Source organism: Poeciliopsis prolifica, unplaced genomic scaffold (assembly GCF_027474105.1).
Source record: "Poeciliopsis prolifica strain line A6 unplaced genomic scaffold, Auburn_PproV2 SCAFFOLD062, whole genome shotgun sequence".
NCBI lineage: Eukaryota > Metazoa > Chordata > Actinopteri > Cyprinodontiformes > Poeciliidae > Poeciliopsis > Poeciliopsis prolifica.
The window spans coordinates 247-19,644 of NW_026562437.1; the positions used below are offsets into that span (position 1 = coordinate 247).

At 38.1% G+C, this 19,398-nt stretch overlaps 1 protein-coding gene and 1 pseudogene across 1 annotated transcript; one reads left to right on the plus strand and one right to left on the minus strand.

Moving 5' to 3' along the window:
• Positions 1 to 2,446: 2,446 nt before the first annotated feature.
• LOC129379873 (N-acylneuraminate cytidylyltransferase-like) lies at positions 2,447 to 6,569 on the plus strand (the record flags this gene model as incomplete). The annotated part of the gene is given in 9 exon segments (XM_055060803.1): positions 2,447 to 2,575; positions 2,577 to 2,587; positions 2,667 to 2,822; positions 2,925 to 3,058; positions 3,775 to 3,869; positions 4,619 to 4,877; positions 4,957 to 5,122; positions 5,631 to 5,690; positions 5,693 to 6,569. Coding segments are annotated over 9 exon segments (1,156 nt in total), but the record flags the coding sequence as incomplete, so codon positions are not given.
• A 1,113-nt stretch (positions 6,570 to 7,682) lies between these two features.
• Positions 7,683 to 17,867, minus strand: LOC129379945 (NLR family CARD domain-containing protein 3-like; annotated as a pseudogene).
• Between the last annotated feature and the right edge of the window lie 1,531 nt (positions 17,868 to 19,398).

Genomic DNA, 19,398 nt, shown 5'->3' on the forward strand with positions numbered 1-19,398 from the left:
CCCTTGACCCCTACTTTTATACAGTAATGAGGATGTAAAGCTGTGGCTACTGTCCTTTTGTTGCCTCCTGGTTAAAGTTCCTGCTTTGGAGACGAAAGATGTGTCCACCCATATTTATTGGCTTTGAGACGTCACACCTCCTGACGGAACAGGATTTACTGTTCAGTCGAGTTTTACGGGATCTGCAGTCCCTCCCTTTCTTCCTTTATCTCTTTACCTTTCTGTCGCCATCTGTCTGTTTCTCTCTCCTGAGTTTACATTTTCAAACTCTATTGTCAACAAAAGAAAATGGTTTTATTAATGGAGACACACAGACGGTAATTTTCAAGTCAAATCCAGTTTATTTTAATTTCAGCTACAAGGCAGTTCTAAAACAGTCATATGGCACAAGTGCAAATATTACATTTTGTCAAATCAAGTAAATGTATGCCACATGTATTGCTCAATGATATTTTTAGTGAAATTGACTTAACATTGATCAATTATCTGTTTAACAGTTTCAGCTGTTTTGCAGTTTTCTGGAAGTTTGTTCCAGATTTGTGGTGCATAGGAGCTGAATGCTGCTTCTCCATGTTTGGTTCTGAGGTCTGGAAGGTTGGTATGACAGCAGGTCTTTAAAGTATTGTGGTGCTGAGCCGTTCAGTGATTTATAAACAGTATTTTAAAGTATATTCTCTGAGCTACAGGGAGCCAGTGTATAAGACTGGGTGATGTTCTCTCACTTCCTGGCTTTAGTCCGAACGGCAGCAACGTTCTGGATCTGTTTAGGCAGATCTGTGAAGACACTGTTGCAGTAATCAATGCAACTGAAGATAAACAGAAGAATGAGTTTCTGTAAATCTAGGTTAGAGGCCATCGCTATGATCTCTGGTTTTTAGTTGTATTAACTGTATTAACTATTAATTGATTCCAGATTGTTACTCTTTCGGTCCAAAGGTGGTAATTTCAGTTTCTTTTCTGTTCAGCTGGAGACATTTGTGTTGGTGCTTGAGTGGGTTCAGTCACCTGGTGACATTGTGATTGAAGTTATGAATCATCTGTATAGTTTTGATATTTGATTGCTTGTTGTAATCTGAGGTATTGGATATCAAATATGAGGGATCCCAGGATTGAGCCTTGGGGTACACCACATGTTGCCTACATCTGTACTGATGGGAAGTTGCAGATTGACAAAGATAAGTGACATTTCATATAGTCCATCAAATAATGACTGAAAACCGATGATGCGTGAACACTGTGCTGGTTTTCCTTTGCGTTTCTGGACCTTGTGGCTGCAAATGACTCATCAGATAAAGTTGAGAGCCTTGGCCAAACAAACTCTTCAACTTGGTGCATTAAAACTAAGTTAAACATTAAATATGCTCCGCAGTTCACAGCAGGTCAAAATAAGCCTCCATTTGAAACCACTTCCAGTTGAATTTATTTCATAGATTATCAGGGCCACACAAAAATACTTAATTTACCCAAAGATCAAAATCTCATTCTTTATAGAGAATGAGTAAATTGTGTTTAATTTTATGGTTTCAGTTTGATAAGATAAAAGATTTGAACATTTATTGGGTAAAAATGTAAAATAATTATTAGTATGGTTTTGTTACCATGGTTAGAGTCTGATATATATATATAGTGTTTGAGCTCCTGTTTGTCCACAAATGCATTTCAACAACAAAAATTCAACGACTTTAAGCTTTGCCTCTTTTCCAGATTCCAGATCCAAGTCCAGTTGTGCATCTGTGCCAAGATGTGGAAACTGATTTAGATGAGAAAATTTGGCAAATTCAAGGTTGTAGATTAAGAATCCCAAATCTCATTTATTTATATGGGGGAAAAAACTGTCCTTTCCAATTCACAGATAAGCATGATGTAACATATTTAAAAAGTAGCAATATTATTAAATGTGGAAAAGTTCAAGGTGTATGAATACCTTTTAGGAAAATCTGCATTATAAACTAACTCAGAGGAAACATGAATATAAAAGAACTTATGATTGTTTTGGGGTTTGAACTGAGTATCCAGAGACGGTTACAAAGTCGGCCTTTTGTCATTTCCAGCATTTAAAAATTATTCCAGGAGACTTTTTCAGTTGCATTGGTTACTGTAGCTGTGAATTCACAGATCTGAATTAAAAATCCTCCAGATGCAGCCGGCCCAGAACGCTGCTGCTGCAGCCGGTCCAGAACGCTGCTGCTGCAGCCGGCCCAGAACGCTGCTGCTGCAGCCGGTCCAGAACGCCGCTGCTGCAGCCGGTCCAGAACGCTGCTGCTGCAGCCGGTCCAGAACGCTGCTGCTGCAGCCGGTCCAGAACGCTGCTGCTGCAGCCGGTCCAGAACGCTGCTGCTGCAGCCGGTCCAGAACGCTGCTGCTGCGGTGTTTTATCATATAAAACACTTTTTGCTGGAATGTCCTACAGCTATAAGTAAACATAACTTTTTATTTTTATTTTTAGTGTTTGGGTGTCAACAGACCACGATGACATTGAAGAAGTTGCAAAATCCTGGGGGGCCAAAGTCCACCGGAGGAGCAAGAAAGTCTCCAAGGACTCCTCCACCTCCTTGGAGACGATTCAGGAGTTTATCAAATCACCCAGGTAGGAAAAGCTCAGCTGGACACAAGTTGACCCAAATGTTGAGGATGGAAAATCACAGATGAGTTTTTCTCCTGTTCAGAGGTGACTGTGGTCTGTAACATCCAGGCTACGTCTCCGTGTCTCCATCCATCTCACCTAAAGAACGCCCTGAAGAAGATCACAAATGACGGATATGACTCCGTCTTCTCTGTGGTCCGGAGACACCAGTTCCGCTGGAAGGAGGTCAAGGAAGGAAGTGAGTTCATCAAACGCCTGTTTGACTGTAATTGGACTCAATCGGGGTTCAGTTGTTCTGTTCAGAGAACCTACAGCAGAACATGTTCATCCTTCCTTACAGGTGATGAAAGCACTGAGCCGGAGAATCTGAACCCTGCAAAGCGTCCGCGGCGTCAGGACTGGAACGGAGAACTGGTTGAGAATGGTTCCTTTTACTTTGCTACCAGAGAACTCGTCGAGAAAGGACTGCTGCAGGTAGCTGCTCTGAATGTTTAGCTCTCAGTACTGACAATTTGCTCCAAGTGTTTCCCTAAAAGCCACATCTGTGCCAGAAAACCTAGTTTAAATTGATTCTACCAAAAAGTGGTCAGATATCGAGCCAGAATTAGACCAGAAGCTTGTCAATAAGTTTGAATCCAATGTTTGACTTGGATGTTCATTCAAGTGTTATTGGGGATTTATGCATGTATCTGAGGATGTATGTATAATTTTCATCTTGTTTCACTCTGACTAAAGTTGTCAATTTGCCTCAAACATCAAAGAGTACTTTGTCACCATCTAGTGGTCAGTTAAGCATAATTTACTACAAACCTAAATTCATGTCTTAAATTTAAATTAAGTCTATTTTTGAGTTTGTAAAAACTGAATATTCAGGCAGTAATAACTATATTAAAATAATTGTTTAAATTATTGGATGATGAAAATGAAAGGCTTTACTTTGCTGCCATCTTGTGGTCATTTATGCCTAATTTACCAATTTTCACACTAAAACCTTAAATTCCTGTTTCATAAAAAAAAAATTACAGCTTGGTGGCAAAAACATAAAATTCAGGCAATAAGGGGCAGAAAATGTACAATAAAAGCTTTTTTATTACGTGGTAAAAATTAAAGACACTCTGTCCTACGATGAACTGATGTTTCTCGACCTGTGTCCATCAGTTCACAATGTTTGGCGGTTTTCTGATTGTGCAGGCGGTCGGGTCGCCTACTTTGAGATGGAGCCGCAGCACAGCGTGGACATTGACGTGGACATCGACTGGCCTGTGGCAGAGCAGAGAGTACTCAGGTGAATTTAAACCGACTGCTTTTCAGGGCATCTATGATGCAAAGTCACATTTTGCACATTTGTATACATTCATTTAGGTTTCTGCTGCTTCTAAAACAGCACAAGTGCTTAAAAATCTGCCTGGGTGGGTTTTGGCAATAAATTGTATAATTGGTGTCTGGAAAATGAGCCGTTTCAAAATCCCCTGGAAGATAACGTCAAAAATCACCAGGCAATGCTTGTTACCCAACAACCCCAGCAAAGCTCAGCCCATTACCCAGCAACCTAAGCAGATCTCAGCACATTTGGTCAGCTGGTTTTACTGCTGTACAATGGCTTCTGGAAACGACAAGCATTTTGATGCTGACTTTTTAAGCTGTCTTATTTGTGCAGGAGGCTCCACTTCTGCTTTTCATAGATGTATAATTGCGTATCTTTTTGCAGCCATTTTTACATCCAAGTGTGAACGTTGCGTTGAGGGCGTAGCCAGCAGCAGCTTTGGATTTAAAGTGAAAGGCCCTAAAACAGAACTGATCAGAATCTCATTGTCCAAGAATTAATTTGTGCAAAATATGTAATGAACATGTCTTTCCTAGTTCATTCCATCTTAACATATTCAATGAAGCAAAAGTTACCTTTTTTTAAACCCCCCCCAAAAGAACATTTCAGATTCTTGGGATTTGACCTTTTAACCTTATTTAAATTTAGGTATTTTTCTCCGTCTGGACTTCCTGCTGAACTTCATGTTTGGATTCTCTGCTTCTCAACAGGTTCGGTTACTTTGGCCGGGGAGTGTCTCTGATGTTCTGTGAAGTTTCTGGATGTTTGACCGATGGACGGGTGAACTTGACTGGGTCCTCTGCTGGTGGTCAGCGTGACACTGATTCTGGAATATGCTCTGCTGACGTGTCTGAGTCCGAGCCGTCTTCTAAGGGCTCCGTCCACAGCAGCGACACAGAAGGATTCAGTGTCTCCATCCACAGGAGAGACATCACAGCACTCAGGAAGCTGCAGAAAGACGACGTGGAGGTCGGATCTGTCGCCTTTATCAACGTCAAAGGAGAAATTGACCAGTGTCTCGCAACGTGTTACACCTCCTGTCCTCCAGGTGGTGCTGCTGATCTCCACGGAGGACATCGCGCTCCAACAGATGAGTTCTAAACTGAAGATGATGACAGACTGTGAAGTGATGGTAGTCGGAGAGGATCCACTAAAAGATGTGCAGTCGAAGGTGGAGGAGAAGAAGCTGGACTGGAAGGAGGTGGCCTACATGGGTAAAAATCTGGACTTTTTAAACAGTTTTTTTTTTACTTGTCTGGATAATGTTTTAAAAAATACATTTTGAAGAGATCTTGTAGAAAATGAATGTTACAGCTTATAGTCATCAAACGAGCTGCTGGCGATAAGATTAAGAAAATTTGGTTATTTTGTTCTAAACAGGCTGGAAACTGTAGGACTGATGAGGCTCCATTCATATTTTAACAGTTTGTACCAAAATATGAGTAAAACTACCAAATAACCATCAACCCTTTAAAGGCATTCTTGATCAAAATAATATTTGAAGTATTTTGATTAACTGGGGAAAAATAGATGGGAAAACTATTTGATTTTATTACTTTCCAGTTAAAGTTAACCTTTTAACCTGCTTCAACATTTTTTTATACATCTTTTTTTTTCCTGGGGTTAAAAGTTAAATCTTTTCTGTTTTTTAAAAAGTGGTTATTATTGTTGGCTAAAATTAACAAGGCTCAAACCAAGGTTATGTTGTGTTTTCCCTCCCAGGCTGCGATGCGGCGTCCGCCTGCTGTCTGAACCTGGCGGGCCTGAGCGCGGCGCCGGCAGACGCCCATCCGACGCCATCAGAGCCAGCAAGTTTGCCTGCAAGCAAGGCGGCGGTGCGGGCGCCGTGCGGGACTTCGCCGAACACGTCCTGCTCCAGAAGCAGCAAGCCAGGCTCCAGATGAAGCAGGACAGGATCAACCGCTTCTGATGCGAGATTAAAACGCGACACGTTTTGTGTGAAGCACTTGACAAGTCAAGTTTCAACGGAACGGATCATGAAGGCAAAAGATCCCAAATGACGTTGGTACTGAATTAAAAATGAGAATAGCTTGGGTTTACCTCGGACTTTCTGCACAGCACCTGTTCCTGTTAAACACTAGAAGCCACAGTTTTCTTTCTGCACGTCTTAGTTCAGTTCACTCATTTGATTGATGTTCTATAGCTGGTTGGTTTTTCATGAAACATCCAGAGGCAATACTTTAAAACACAATGAGAACAAGCTATGGATTTCTGTATTTCTTGAGTAAAAGTTGAGACAAAGACACTTAAATAAATCTAAATTCACAGGAATGTATTAGATCTGAAGTTCTTCCACTATGTCATAGCATTTCATTGTTTTACATTCGGCTCATAAACTGACAGATACCACTGATTATGTTTGGGGTGCTTTGCTGCTTTAACTCTGTCCTGATTGGTCTGATTTAGTTATGTCCTGCACATATTAAGGTTTTGAATCAAATTGCAGTTTTCTGCCTGCTATGATGTAACTGTAATAGCTTAAATATGCTGTATTTATTTATCTATAGCATTAGTGACAAATTACTTTTTTGTCATAGAACAGCTGTTCAGAGCAAAAACTGATTTTCTATTTGATACAATAAAGGGGAAAAGTATATTTGCTTCCAACCATTAAGATATTATCAATAAAAGATTAAATGATCATACCTGAGTCGTTCATACTTTTGGTGTCTAATTAGATTTTACAAGAGGTGCCAGAGAACAGGAGGATGTTTGCACAAAAGGTTATGAAAAACTAAATTACAAGCTGCTTAACGTCAAGATATGACCTTCCACACGAGGGCAGTGTTGGACAAGTGTGTATAGACGCAGAGCCTCACCTGTTATAGGAAAAAGTTTTTTTTTTTTCTATTTTCACCCTGTGGTTTGTGCTATAAAGTACCTATTTTTTTGCTTAGCTTAAACTCTGATTTCTTGAAAATTGCTGAATTTTCGCATTTTCCCATTCAGATGCTCAGAAGTGAAGTTGAGGCAGCAGTGAGCTCAGCATCACCTGGGATTGATCAACCTCTAGCTGCAGACTTGAGGTGAGGCAGGCAGTTCTCCTGGCTCATGGCAGGGGGCGCTCTAGATCCCAGGCATTGTGACTCCACAGGTATAGAGTAAGACAGTAACAGCGAGTCTCATGCAGCGATATATTTATAGTTTTCTCCTTTTACCACAGAAATTAATCTCAAAATAAACATTAAGCCTAAAACCACAATACTGCAACAGACTGAATGTTCTGCTCTGGGAAATATTTGGGGTTTTTTTTGTCGCGTCAGTTGTGATAGCAACAAGTTAGCTCGCTGATGCACTGATTTGAGTTGTACTTTAATGGTTTCTCCATTTGCTGTGGAGCATAACATGAAATTATCTACATTAATAATATTCTTTACATGGATAGATTTACATGGACGTGTAGAATAGTCTTCATGTACGCATGCGCGAAATTTCCTGATGTAAACAATAACATGCAGGGTGACTGTGTGTAAATCTGACAAGTCAATGTCTCACAAACTATGAACCTTATGCACTTCACACACACACACACACACACACACACACACACACATATATATATATATATATATATATAATATATATATATAATATATATATATATATATATATAAGGGCATGATCAAAACTACCACTGTGGCAATCTTGTGACAACTTATGGTGTTAAGATTTGTGGTATGTGAAATTACAGTTTTCACATTAGTGGGACTAAGCCTAAGAACAAAAGGAAAAAAAAAAACTTAGTGACATCAATGTCTTTGTCTTTATTATTGATAATATGTCAAAATGTAATCAAGTGAGCAAATACAAAAACTACATCCAGTACATAGAAGGGATACATTAAATTTTTGATTGCAATATTTTGTGTTATGTAGTAAAAGTTACAGGAAAAGATACAAATGTTAAATATTCATTTCAGTTTTATGGCAATAGGATTATATGCATATGTCTGTCACTCTTAGGATTCAGTTTATAACACAAGTTACATTATGAACTGCCATTATGCAAACAGTGCAACTCTTAAGAAACTTAAACATCAACATGGAATCACTTCCACACACTGGCTCACAGCTGCTTCAGACTTTATATGTGTCATAACAAACCAGCATTGATCACAATCACATGATCAATATGTGACATCACTGTAGCCCCACCCCCTTTGAACAGGAAATCACCTGTTTTCCTGCTGGTGGTCATAATTTTACTGTTTAATGTAGATGTGAATCCAGTCACAGAACAACATGATGCTGAATCTTCCCTCAGCAATGGCTGGTGGCTGCAGCATGTTGCTGTGATAGAATGACAAATTCTCACATGCATCATCCAATTTGTACCAAATAAATGACCTTTGTTGACCTCTTAAGAGGCCAAGAGGGTTATATTGAAATTTGACTGCATAATGCCCCCTAAATTATTTATCTCCACGATTCGTCATCTGATCTGCACCAGATTTTTTGTGCATCATCATGGAGAACTCCTTCATATATATTGGTGTGGAAGTTTAATGACAACACATGAGCCCCGCCCACAGAAAAAAACTGAAGATTATTGGTTGGCTCCTGCAACATAAGATTGAAACTGGATCCTCTAAATCTTGACAAACACACAACACCTGTTCTAAACCCCACAGGAAGTCCTCGGCAATCCTGCACCACAAATAGAAAGTTATAATGACCCCCCGTCTGGAAAGTCAGATTTCAGCAAAACCTTTAAGACTTGCTGCTGGGCTTGTGCTGAACTGAAATGAAGGTGATTTGGAAGATTCGCCAAATGCACCGTCTGGTGGAGGTTCAGGAGAGACTTGAGCACATCAACAATGCAACAGGGTGGTGCTGGAGTTCCTGCAGACTACAGTATTTACTGTGAAGCACTTAGTGATTATTTATGCTGTTTGAACTAATTTTTACATAGGATGATGATCTACAATCATATTGGATGAAACACATGTAAAGTTAGATTTCCTCTAACTTAGAAAAGATTACTCTAAAACAAGAACCAAGACCCCCAATTACATTTCCTGCATGCAAATCCAGGATAAAGTGTTTCAGTGAATTTGGTGTTGAAGGTGTAGATGTGGATCAGTGTGTCTGAAGAGACTCTGTAGAAGGACAGAGTCCCAGCAGGACAGTCCACATACACAGCGCCTCTGCCAGAGGCAGAGGAAGGAGAGGAGAAGGAGGGAACAGGGATGAAAACTTTTTTTTCACTATCATGCCAAACAGTGTAACCATCATCAGAGCAGACTAGACACCAGGAGTTATCATTAAATCCAAACCAGGAATCGTCATTGAGACCCTTTCTATTGATTCCCCTGTAACTCACTGATGCATAGACTTTCCCACCCCACTCAACCTCCCAGTAACAACGACCAGTCAGACCATCAGTACACAGCAACTGAGCGGAATCAAATCTGTCTGGATGATCAGGATATGGCTGATCCTCTTCCACACGTATCACTTTCCTGTTGTTGTCAGACAGTCTGAGGGATTTGTTTACAGTGTTCAGGTCGACTGTTAGTGGACAGGAATCTGAAGGACAGAAGAAACAAAATAAAATTAGTGACATATAATTTTCTGAATTCACTGTCATAGAGGTGAACATCAATGAATCAAAAATGCACTCACACTTCCTCAGTCCTGGTGTCATCCATCTTTCTCCTGCAGGCTCCATGCTTTAAGAAAGTTGATGTTTTGATGGTATTCATCAAGATGCAAATATGGACACCCTGATTTAGACCTCATTGAGTTTTCTAAGAGTTCTTCAGTCGATCTATGCCTGTGTTTCTGTCACTATGTATTATATTTACCAAATAAATGACCTTTGTTTATTTGGTAAAAATTCTCTTTGGGCTTTCAGAGAAAACATAGGATGACAAAGTTATTGTTATATAACAGAAAAAAAACAGTTGTTTACTAGTTTTGTTCAGAGTTGACAGTTTATTTTCTCTTCAGTTTTTGTGTCATTGTTCTCATTCTGCCCCATACAATACATCCATAAAATAGACTGGGAATAAAGTCCCAACAAAGTCACATTTGTTAAAAACATTTTAAAAAATGTTTTAGATCAAACATATTCATGTATTAGACTAGACCTAATTGGGAGTGTTTAGATTTGTACTTTTAAGTCATATCGGTTATGATTGATAAATATCATTCCACTTTGCGATTCTACACCATGTTGAGTTTGTTGAAGTTAAAGGGACATGAACTTAAAATGACCACTGTTCAAAATTGTTTGCAATTAATGAGCAATTAATTATTCCTCTATCTTAGCTTGATTTCCCTTGATGCAGCATACAGTAAGTCCTTACTGATATAAACCAGCATTTCTTGGTCTGAGGCTCGTTGAGGTATCTGGGTTTACCTACCTATATTCATATTGTCATTGATTTATCCAGATCTCCTCCCCCTCCCCAAGGATTATTGTTCCTCAGTTATCCTAAGTGTCACTGTGTGGCTGCAGAAAATATGTCCTTACTTGAGAGACTCCAGCCTGAAGCTTGGATTCTTCAGTATAGCTGCTAGACTCTCCATTCCTGCCTCTCTAGGACAATTGAAGCTGAGGTCCAGCTCCTTCAGGTGAGACGGGTTTGTAGTCAGAGCTGAGGCCAGAGCAGCACATCCTTCATCTGTGATCAGGCAGCCTGAAAGCCTGCAGACACAAATACACAACATTGTTGGAAAACTCACCCATATTCTCAGTATGAAGCACATTTTAGAACTTGTTTTCAGCAGGAATAATTAGATGACATGCTAAGAAAGGTAGAGCATGAATGTTAAGCAACAGTCTGCAGAAAACTGTGTGTTTGTCTATATTGTCAGTTGAAGATGTTTACCACAACTTTGCCTGTTTGGAGTCACCATTGAAATGTAGAACCAGTGAGACTTTAAGGCAGAAAAAATTAAGAGTTGGTCTGACCCAAAACAATAGTGGTTGTCTGAACCGTACCAGGTGGCTACATCACTCAACTGAGTGGCCTGATCTGGGACTCACTAATTTATTGAGTCCCATTCTACATGTTTCATGTTTTCAATATATTGGTTTTCACATGCAGATGTACTTTATGCAACCCCTCTCTGTGTCCAATATGTTTTTCCCCTCATGTTATTATTTTTTCTCACCTAACAAAAGGCCATCTCCCTGCAGCCTCTGGCACCATAACGTATGTTGTGTGTTTGTCTCTCGCTGTTTTGGATCAGCTATACTGAAATGAATTTTGTTGTATTTCAAAAGGACCAGATTATTTGGCTGACTTTTTAAACTTTCAGATAAATAAAGTTCAACATCTGTATTGAAGTTCTGGTAACTGACTGTGAAGAGTTTTCAAGTAATTAGACATTATATTCGTGCTCTTATTTTGAAAAGGGTGAAGACTTTTTAAGGAGCTGGTCCATTTTCTCTCTTCACATTCTCCACTGATGATGTTGTTGAAATAGAATTTTAAAGTAGCACAATAGTACATAAGTTAACTTTTAGGTTAAGATAAACTTAGATACAAATCCAAACTAAGACAACTGGTGACTCTCTGAACGTATAAATCACGCTATAAATCAGATCACCTAAAGGCGGCTGGTACAAGAAGAGCTGGGTGTTTGGGTCTCAGAGGTAATAAAATTAACATTTAAGACAACCCACACAAAGGAGAAAACACACCTCCTAATGCATATATTTAAATGAGGAGAATACACATTCGTAGAAAATGGTTTGTTCACAGCAGAAGTTCGAATCTCTTTGTGCTGAGTGAGAGTTTCCCAGAAGATGCATCTTTTGTCTTTTGTTTTTTGTCTTTTTACTCAGTTCTTTGTTTCTGTTTTGTCATGTCTTGGACTTTTGATAATCTAGGTGAGATGCTTATTGTAACATTCTTCTTGCATTGAATTTCTCTGGATAAAACTCTGGATATCTGAAATCTGATGTCGTATGATTGGTCTTTCTCCCGCCACACGTACACAGACACAAGAACCTAGGACAGAGAATTAATTAAAGAGCTAAATCAAGTTAGTCCTCTTTTTAATTATTAACAATGTGGTGCACCAAATATTCTTCTATCCTCAAAATGCATCTGTATAATTCTACATTAAACACTAAAATCTACTGATGTCCTGCATAACTTGCTGTGGTAAGTTGGGCAAAATCAGCAACAGAGTTAGCAATGATCCACAATTATAAAACTGTAACCATGAGTGGAAGGTCTGTTCCAAAGAATCACATCTTAAAGTGTAACCATAGAGAAAGGTGAGTACTGAAAATGTTGGCTCTATTGAGTTGCTGCTGTTGTAGCATATGTTGTGTCATGTGTGGTGGGTATCAGCATGATTTCATTTATCAAATTAGGATTAGAGTTAGCGCAACAGTTAGTCAGCGATGCCCAGAGCTAGAAGCAAGTTTTCCTAACTAATCCCTGTATTTGGCTGGGTTTTGAATCAGGTGTTCTGGAGCCGAAGTACATCTAAAATATGCAGGGTAGTGGTCCCTGATGAAATGGATTAGGAACATTTGCTCTAGAGATTTTGCAATTCTTTCATAAATTTGGTAAATATGACGACAATAGAAGAATTTAAACGGTTCTCACCTGAGAATCTCCAGTTCACAGTTAGGACTCATCAGTCCTTCACACAGCAGCTTCACTCCTGAATCTCTCAGGTCATTGTTACTCAGGTCCAGATCTCTGAGACTAGAGGACGTTGAGCTGAGCAATGAGGACAGAGCTTCACCGCTTCTCTCTGAGAGTTTACAACCACTCAGTCTGAAAAAGACAAAGGTAATACCAAGTAATTATCTCATAATTTTATTTGCTACATAATTTTATGAAATCTTCTATGTCTTTACTTACATAGCTTTGCTAATGATTTTGACTATTGGCAGCAGCCTCAGTAAAGCTTCTTCTGAAGCAGAGTATTTCTTCAGGTCAAATGTCTCCAGACCTTTGTCTGATGACAGCAGGATGAAATGCAGAGCTGACCAATGAGCAGGAGACAACTGATGTGTTGAAAGACTTCCGGTTCGTAGAGATTGTTGGATTTCCTCCACCAAGGACTGATCATTTAGTTCATTAAGGCAGTGGAACAGATTGATGCTTTTCTCAACACATAGATCATTATTCATCTTCTCCTTGATGTACTGGGCTGTGTACTTATTGGCTGCTAAACTTTCTTCTGTCTGTGCCACAAAGCCTCTGAAGTGACGCTTATTGGTCTCCAGTGAAAGACCAAGTAGGAAGCGGAGGAACAAGTCCAGGTGTCCATCTGGACTCTCTAGGGCCATGTCCACAGCACTCTTGTACATTTCTGTCTCTGAAGATTTCTGGTGTCTTTTTTCCAATTCCTTGGATTTCATTTCACCTTTTCCCATCAGATTGACTCCAGATTTGATGAAGGTCAGGTGAACATGAAGAGCAGCCAGAAACTCCTGAACACTCAGGTGGACAAAGCAGAAAACTTTGTCCTGGTACAGACCTCTCTCTTCTCTGAAGATCTCTGTGAAAACTCCTGAACATGTTGAAGCTGCTCTGATATCGATGCCACTCTATCAGGTCTGATTCATAGAAAATTAGGTTTCTTTTCATCAGCTGTTCAAAAGCCAGTTTTCCCAGAGACTCGATCATCTTCTGGCTCTCTGGACTCCAGATTGAATCTGTCTCAGCTCCTCCATCGTACTTGATGATCTTCTGTTTGGTCTGCACCACCAGGAAGTGGATGTACATCTCAGTCAGGGTCTTTGGCAGCTCTTCTCCATCTTTCTTGTTTAACATGTCTTCCACAACTGTAGCAGTGATCCAGCAGAAGATTGGGATGTGGCACATGATGTGGAGGCTTCTGGATTTCTTACATGGGAAATTACCATTCTGGCCTGCTTCTTTATTTGAATTTTTTGGTGAAGTATTCATCTTTCTGTGGATCAGTGAATCCTCTAATCTCTGTCATCATACCAATAAACTCAGTTGGGATCCGATTGGCTGCTGCAGGTCTTGTGGTTATCCAGAGGAGAGCTTTGGGAAGCAGGTTCCCTCTGATGAGGTTTGTCAGAATAACATCAACTGAGGTGAACTTTCTTACATCTGTCAGGATCTCATTTTTCTTGAAGTCCAGTGGAAGTCGACATTCATCCAAACCATCAAAGATGAACACAACTTCTAAATCTTCAAACCTGAAGATTCCTTTGGTTTCACTAAAAAGTGGTGAACAAGCTCCACTAAGCTGAACTGCTGGTCTTTTAACAGATTCAGCTCTCTGAATGTGAATGGAAACATGAACTGGATGTCCTGGTTGGTTTGGTCTTCTGCCCAGTCCAGAGTGAACTTCTGTGTCAGGACTGTTTTCCCAATGCCAGCCACTCCTGTTGTCATCACTGTTTTTATTGGTTCTTCTCTCTCAGGAGAGGGTTTAAATATGTCTTCAGGTCTAATTGTTATTTCTGGTCTATCTGGTTTCCAGGACACTGATTCAATCTGTCTGACCTCATGTTCATCATTGACTCTTCAGATCCTCCCTCTGTGATGCAGAGCTCTGTGTAGATCTGATTGAGAAAGTTTTGATTTCCTGATTTAGTGATTCCTTCAAACACAAACTGGAACTTTTTCTTCATGTTAGACTTTAGTGTTTGTTGACATGTGATGAATGACTCTAAAAGATAACAAAGAAGCAATTACAATTAAAAGTGATTTAGTGCTTTGCTTTAATGCACCACAGTTAAAAAGCATTTGTGTTTGACACGAAGTTCAAGAAAAACATTCTGCAAATACCAAAAGTATTATTCATAACATGTAATTAATTCCCTGCCGTGCATTGTTGCAGACAAATAAAAAGTACTCTAAAGTATCAGCTAGCTTACTATTAAGATGTATGATGCTCAGATCATACATCATCCCTGATTTTGACTTAAGTAAGATAAATTAGGCTAGGAAACACAATTTTTTTTTCTTGTGGTGTTTTTGCATTGTTGACACTTAAAACTGTTCTAAGTAGGTATATATAAACAAAATCTTTACTGAAGATCAAGTTCTGCCTGACATGGTTATTTTGATCTAAATTACTAGCGTTAATAATTGTATAACCTGTAGTTTATAGTAATCCACAACTAACTCATACCTTGGCACTCAAAGATACATTTTTACAACTGCATATGCATACTTGCTGTCACACAGTAAAGTGCTCAACAGAAACAGTGTTCATATCCAACTGTTTAGTCTATGACACCAAGCTGAAAAGATGGGATAAACACCTCACATTTTAAAAACTGGCTGACGGAAGAGAATAGAAAATATTAAAAACTTGTTAAAACTATGTTAAAATAAATAATTCTAAGGCTAATTAATAATTGAAGCAAATTAAAACTAGTGTCAACCAAAAAGTCAGTGTTTAACTATCTTTTCTTCAAACATTTTAAAAATGTTGGTAGAGTTATTAGTTTCGGAGAAAAATAACTCTTACTGCTCTGCAGAAGGTCAGCTAGGTCATCCAGATTCATCATTCTCAAGAAGTCAACAGTGATCTTTAAAAATGCCTCTCTGCTGCTCCTGCTGCTCCTGCTGCTCTGCTTTTCATCCTCTTCCAGACCCTCAGGACATTCAGGGTTATCTGAACACAAAACCTTTTGGATGTCCTTCAGTTCGTCCTTCACAAACATCCCAATCCTTTTCTCCAGTTCCTGGAACAAAATAAGATACAGTATATATAACACATCTGATAAAATCTACAAAGTGCATCACAGAACTAAAAAAGAAATGAAAATGTTGTATCTATGGTATACAGACCATAAATATGGAGCCCAGCTGCATTTGATGCTCATAGGGATGTTGACCAACTTCAGAGATCTGATCAAATCTAAGAAGAAACCACTGAGAATTAGCTTCCAAAAATCCCAGGACAAACTGAATCACTAACACCTACATAAGCTCATGAGTGCTCCATAAGACAACTGTCATGTAGCTAACAGTTTAGCATTTTAGTCAACAGATGTATTTACATTTAATTTCTTAAGACAAACAAAACTGTACTTTCCAACATGGAAACTAAATGGATAATGAGCCTGATACCATGTAAACAAGACACTTTCAGCTGATGTTTCTGACACAGAAATATTTATAATGGTGGATGGTTTTCTGGAAGGAGTTTCTAAACACATATGAATTTATAGAATTGAGATGCACAACATATCAGGGGTGTGCAACAGTGATTTATCAAAAGACAACTTGAGAGCAATAATTGTTAATATATTCCAATTGTTAGGAACTTGCATTTTCAATTCTAATTAATATTTAATCTGGAAAGAGTCCGATGGCAGCAGATGTCACATTGAGCACTAATGACACTTGTATTAATTTATTACAACAAATATGTTTTCTTAAAACCTTATGAAGGAACTTTATGGGGGGAACCGTTGAGCACAGAACATTTCTTTGTCATTTATTTTATCTTCCATATCCCTTTAACTTCATGATGGTTTTGTGGTGATGGATTTGCAACACATTGATTTGATAATAAAATACAATTATAACATTTTCCACTTCCAAGAACAGAATGCATTTTGAAAGAACATGAGACAATTTACATGAAGTTCACCTGTTTGCGTCTGAAGGTTGGTCAAGATTAAAACGAAGAATGGCATCTTTTGAGCGGCTGCTCTTGAAGGACAGACAACTTGGTCCAGATTCCTGTTTCTGTTGTTTCCTGTGGATGAGAATATAAATGCCAGTCAGACACCTGTTACATTTCCTGTCAGAAACAAACTTCTTGAGTTAATTAATATTCATAATTATATCTAGCATTTTAATTTTAATCTTCCTGAGTTAAAAATAATAGTGACCATACACTCCATTTTCCTTATAGACAAAGTTAGTAATGTTAGTAACAGTAATGTCTGTGATTTCTCACAAACATGAAGAGATATGATGTCTCACCTCTTGCCCTCTTGTTTCTTGCATAAAGTTGTTTCAGAGCAAGAAACTTCCTCTTTGTCATCAGATGCCTCCATGTTTTCAAATTCAGGTCAACATCAACTTAGGCATACATTCCACCTCAAACACAAATAAACAGATGAGTCAGCTGGACAAAGCAGGCAGAACTGTGAGGATCATGATGTTTTGATTTCTCTAGTGCATTCAACACAATCCAGCCTTCATTCAATGAAATCAAGCAGTCATAAAATTTCCTCAAGTAAGAGTAGCAAAACTACTTTATAATATTACTCAAGTGAAAATAAAAAGTAACTAATGTACAATTTTAAAAACAGTGTTTCTATATTGGTAGTTGTACAACACAGCCAACAACAAATGAGTTAGAAAAATGTCATTGGAAAATTGACAAGGAAATAATAAATTAAGTCTTTATTCATTCTCTTAACCATTTGCTTTCATTTTTTTCATGGTCACCTCAGTTTGTGCCTTCATTCAATAATGATGTGATGTAAACATTCAAACAATAGCAATGGAATATAGAAGATGACAAATATTATGTTGTTGAAGGTCATTAATAACAGAGTTTTGTATGGAGGTATTTTTGGTGCAAAAATATCTTTGCTTTGTTACTGAAGCTGAAGTCCAGAGACAAAATATTTATAGAAGTTTTGCAATTGTAGATTTTTTTTCAGTAATTTCAAAAATACTTTATTGACCTCAAAGGAAAATTAAATAATCATTATTATTATTACGTCTAGAAAAATTTACTGGCAACATGATCTCATTTCCACTAGAAACGTCCATCAAAGAAGCTTCACAAGAAATTGAAGCTCAAAGTAAGTTTGAGAATTTTAGAGGAAATACTTCCATTAATAATCCAATATCAAACTACTCTTCAAAAATATTAATTTACCTTAGTGTCAATAAACAAAACAATTGTTTTTGTTTTGCATAAAGCAGCCAATACAAAATCCAAACTGACTTTAAAATAAACTTGTAAAAGACTTTTGTCTTACCTTAGACGCTCCTGCACCACAAGAAAATGAAATGTGAAAAAGTGAAATCTAATCACTTAGGAAGTGCTGAGGTTGTGACAGCTCTCCTCCTCCTCCCGGATGTAGTCCTGTTTACTGTTTCCAACTGAACCATAACAGGAAAAAAGATAGTGCAGGTTGATGTTCCAGACTCAGCAGGTGTCACAGGAACTTGTGTGATGCCTGTTACAGAGCAGCAGGTCTCTGTAACTCCAGTTCTCGAGTGCCACTGTTCTTCATTTTAGATGCATCCAACACTCCTGAATCAAGTGAATAATTAATTATCAGACCTTTGTAGGACTTACTGACATTCAGCAGTTTGACTTGTGGTTAGAGCTGGATTGGATCCAAAGGACAGTGGCACATAAGGACTGGAGTTCAAATTCAATCAAAATACTTTATTAATCCCAATGGAAACTTAAATGTTGTTGTAACTTATATTAATTCAGAGTTTATAGTAGATCTTGATGAATGGCCCAATGCATAATAAAGCAAAGTCTCTGCTTAGAGCACAAATGCTTAAATTTAGTGGAAATGTTCAGAAATAAAAGAGAAACCCACTCAACCCTGGATGATGATCTGGGTACAGCTGATGTTGACCACAGTCAAACATCACATCTGAGTGAGATAACTTGTTTTCTGTTTTGTCTATTGTTTATTTTGGTACTCTGTTGACATTGTTTTAATTTACACTGTTTTGTGATGTACGTATCTAACATAAATTAAAAAGTGATACATTTTGTTAAAAACATGATCAAAATATGGTACGATATAAAGAAGTTTACAAAGGAACTAATTACATTGTCACAATTTACTCCAATATGGGGAAATCAAGATTTTACTCCTGGAAGAGCGGATGCTGTATTTAAAAAATGGGCCACAAAAGGAATAAATAGTGTTCAGGATCTGTATCAACCAAATTCAATTCATATGATGTCCTTTGAAGAACTCGGGCAGAAATTTAATATAAATAGAAAATACTTTTTTAAATATCTTCAGCTCAGGAGTTTATATTAGAACAAAATCCAAAGATTTGATAAAGCCACCAAAATCCCAACTAGAACAAATTATTAGCAAAGATGGCACAAATAAAGGAGCGATTTCAGAATTCTACAGTTTTATAGTTTCAAACTCCCCAGAGGACTCTAAGTGGAAATTAGAAGCCTGGAAAGTAGATTTAGGTGTAAACCTAACGATGGCAGAATGGCAACGTGTTTTGTATAAGAGCTCAGAAACAAACAATTAATTCACGTTTAAGATTACTACAATACAAATGGTTAATACGAACATATATTACACCAACTAAATTACATCAGTTCAAACTCAGTTCAATATACCAGACATATGCATAAAATGTTTGGAAGACAAAGGGACTTGGTTCATTGTATATGGGAATGTAGGGAAATTCAAAATTTTGGAAAGAAATAATCAATATTATAAAAGTTCTTATCTCAAAGGATGTCGCACTGGATCCGGATCTTCTAATTTTAGGTTTGTATCCAAGAAATAATGTATTTACCAATGAACAGTTGTTAATTGA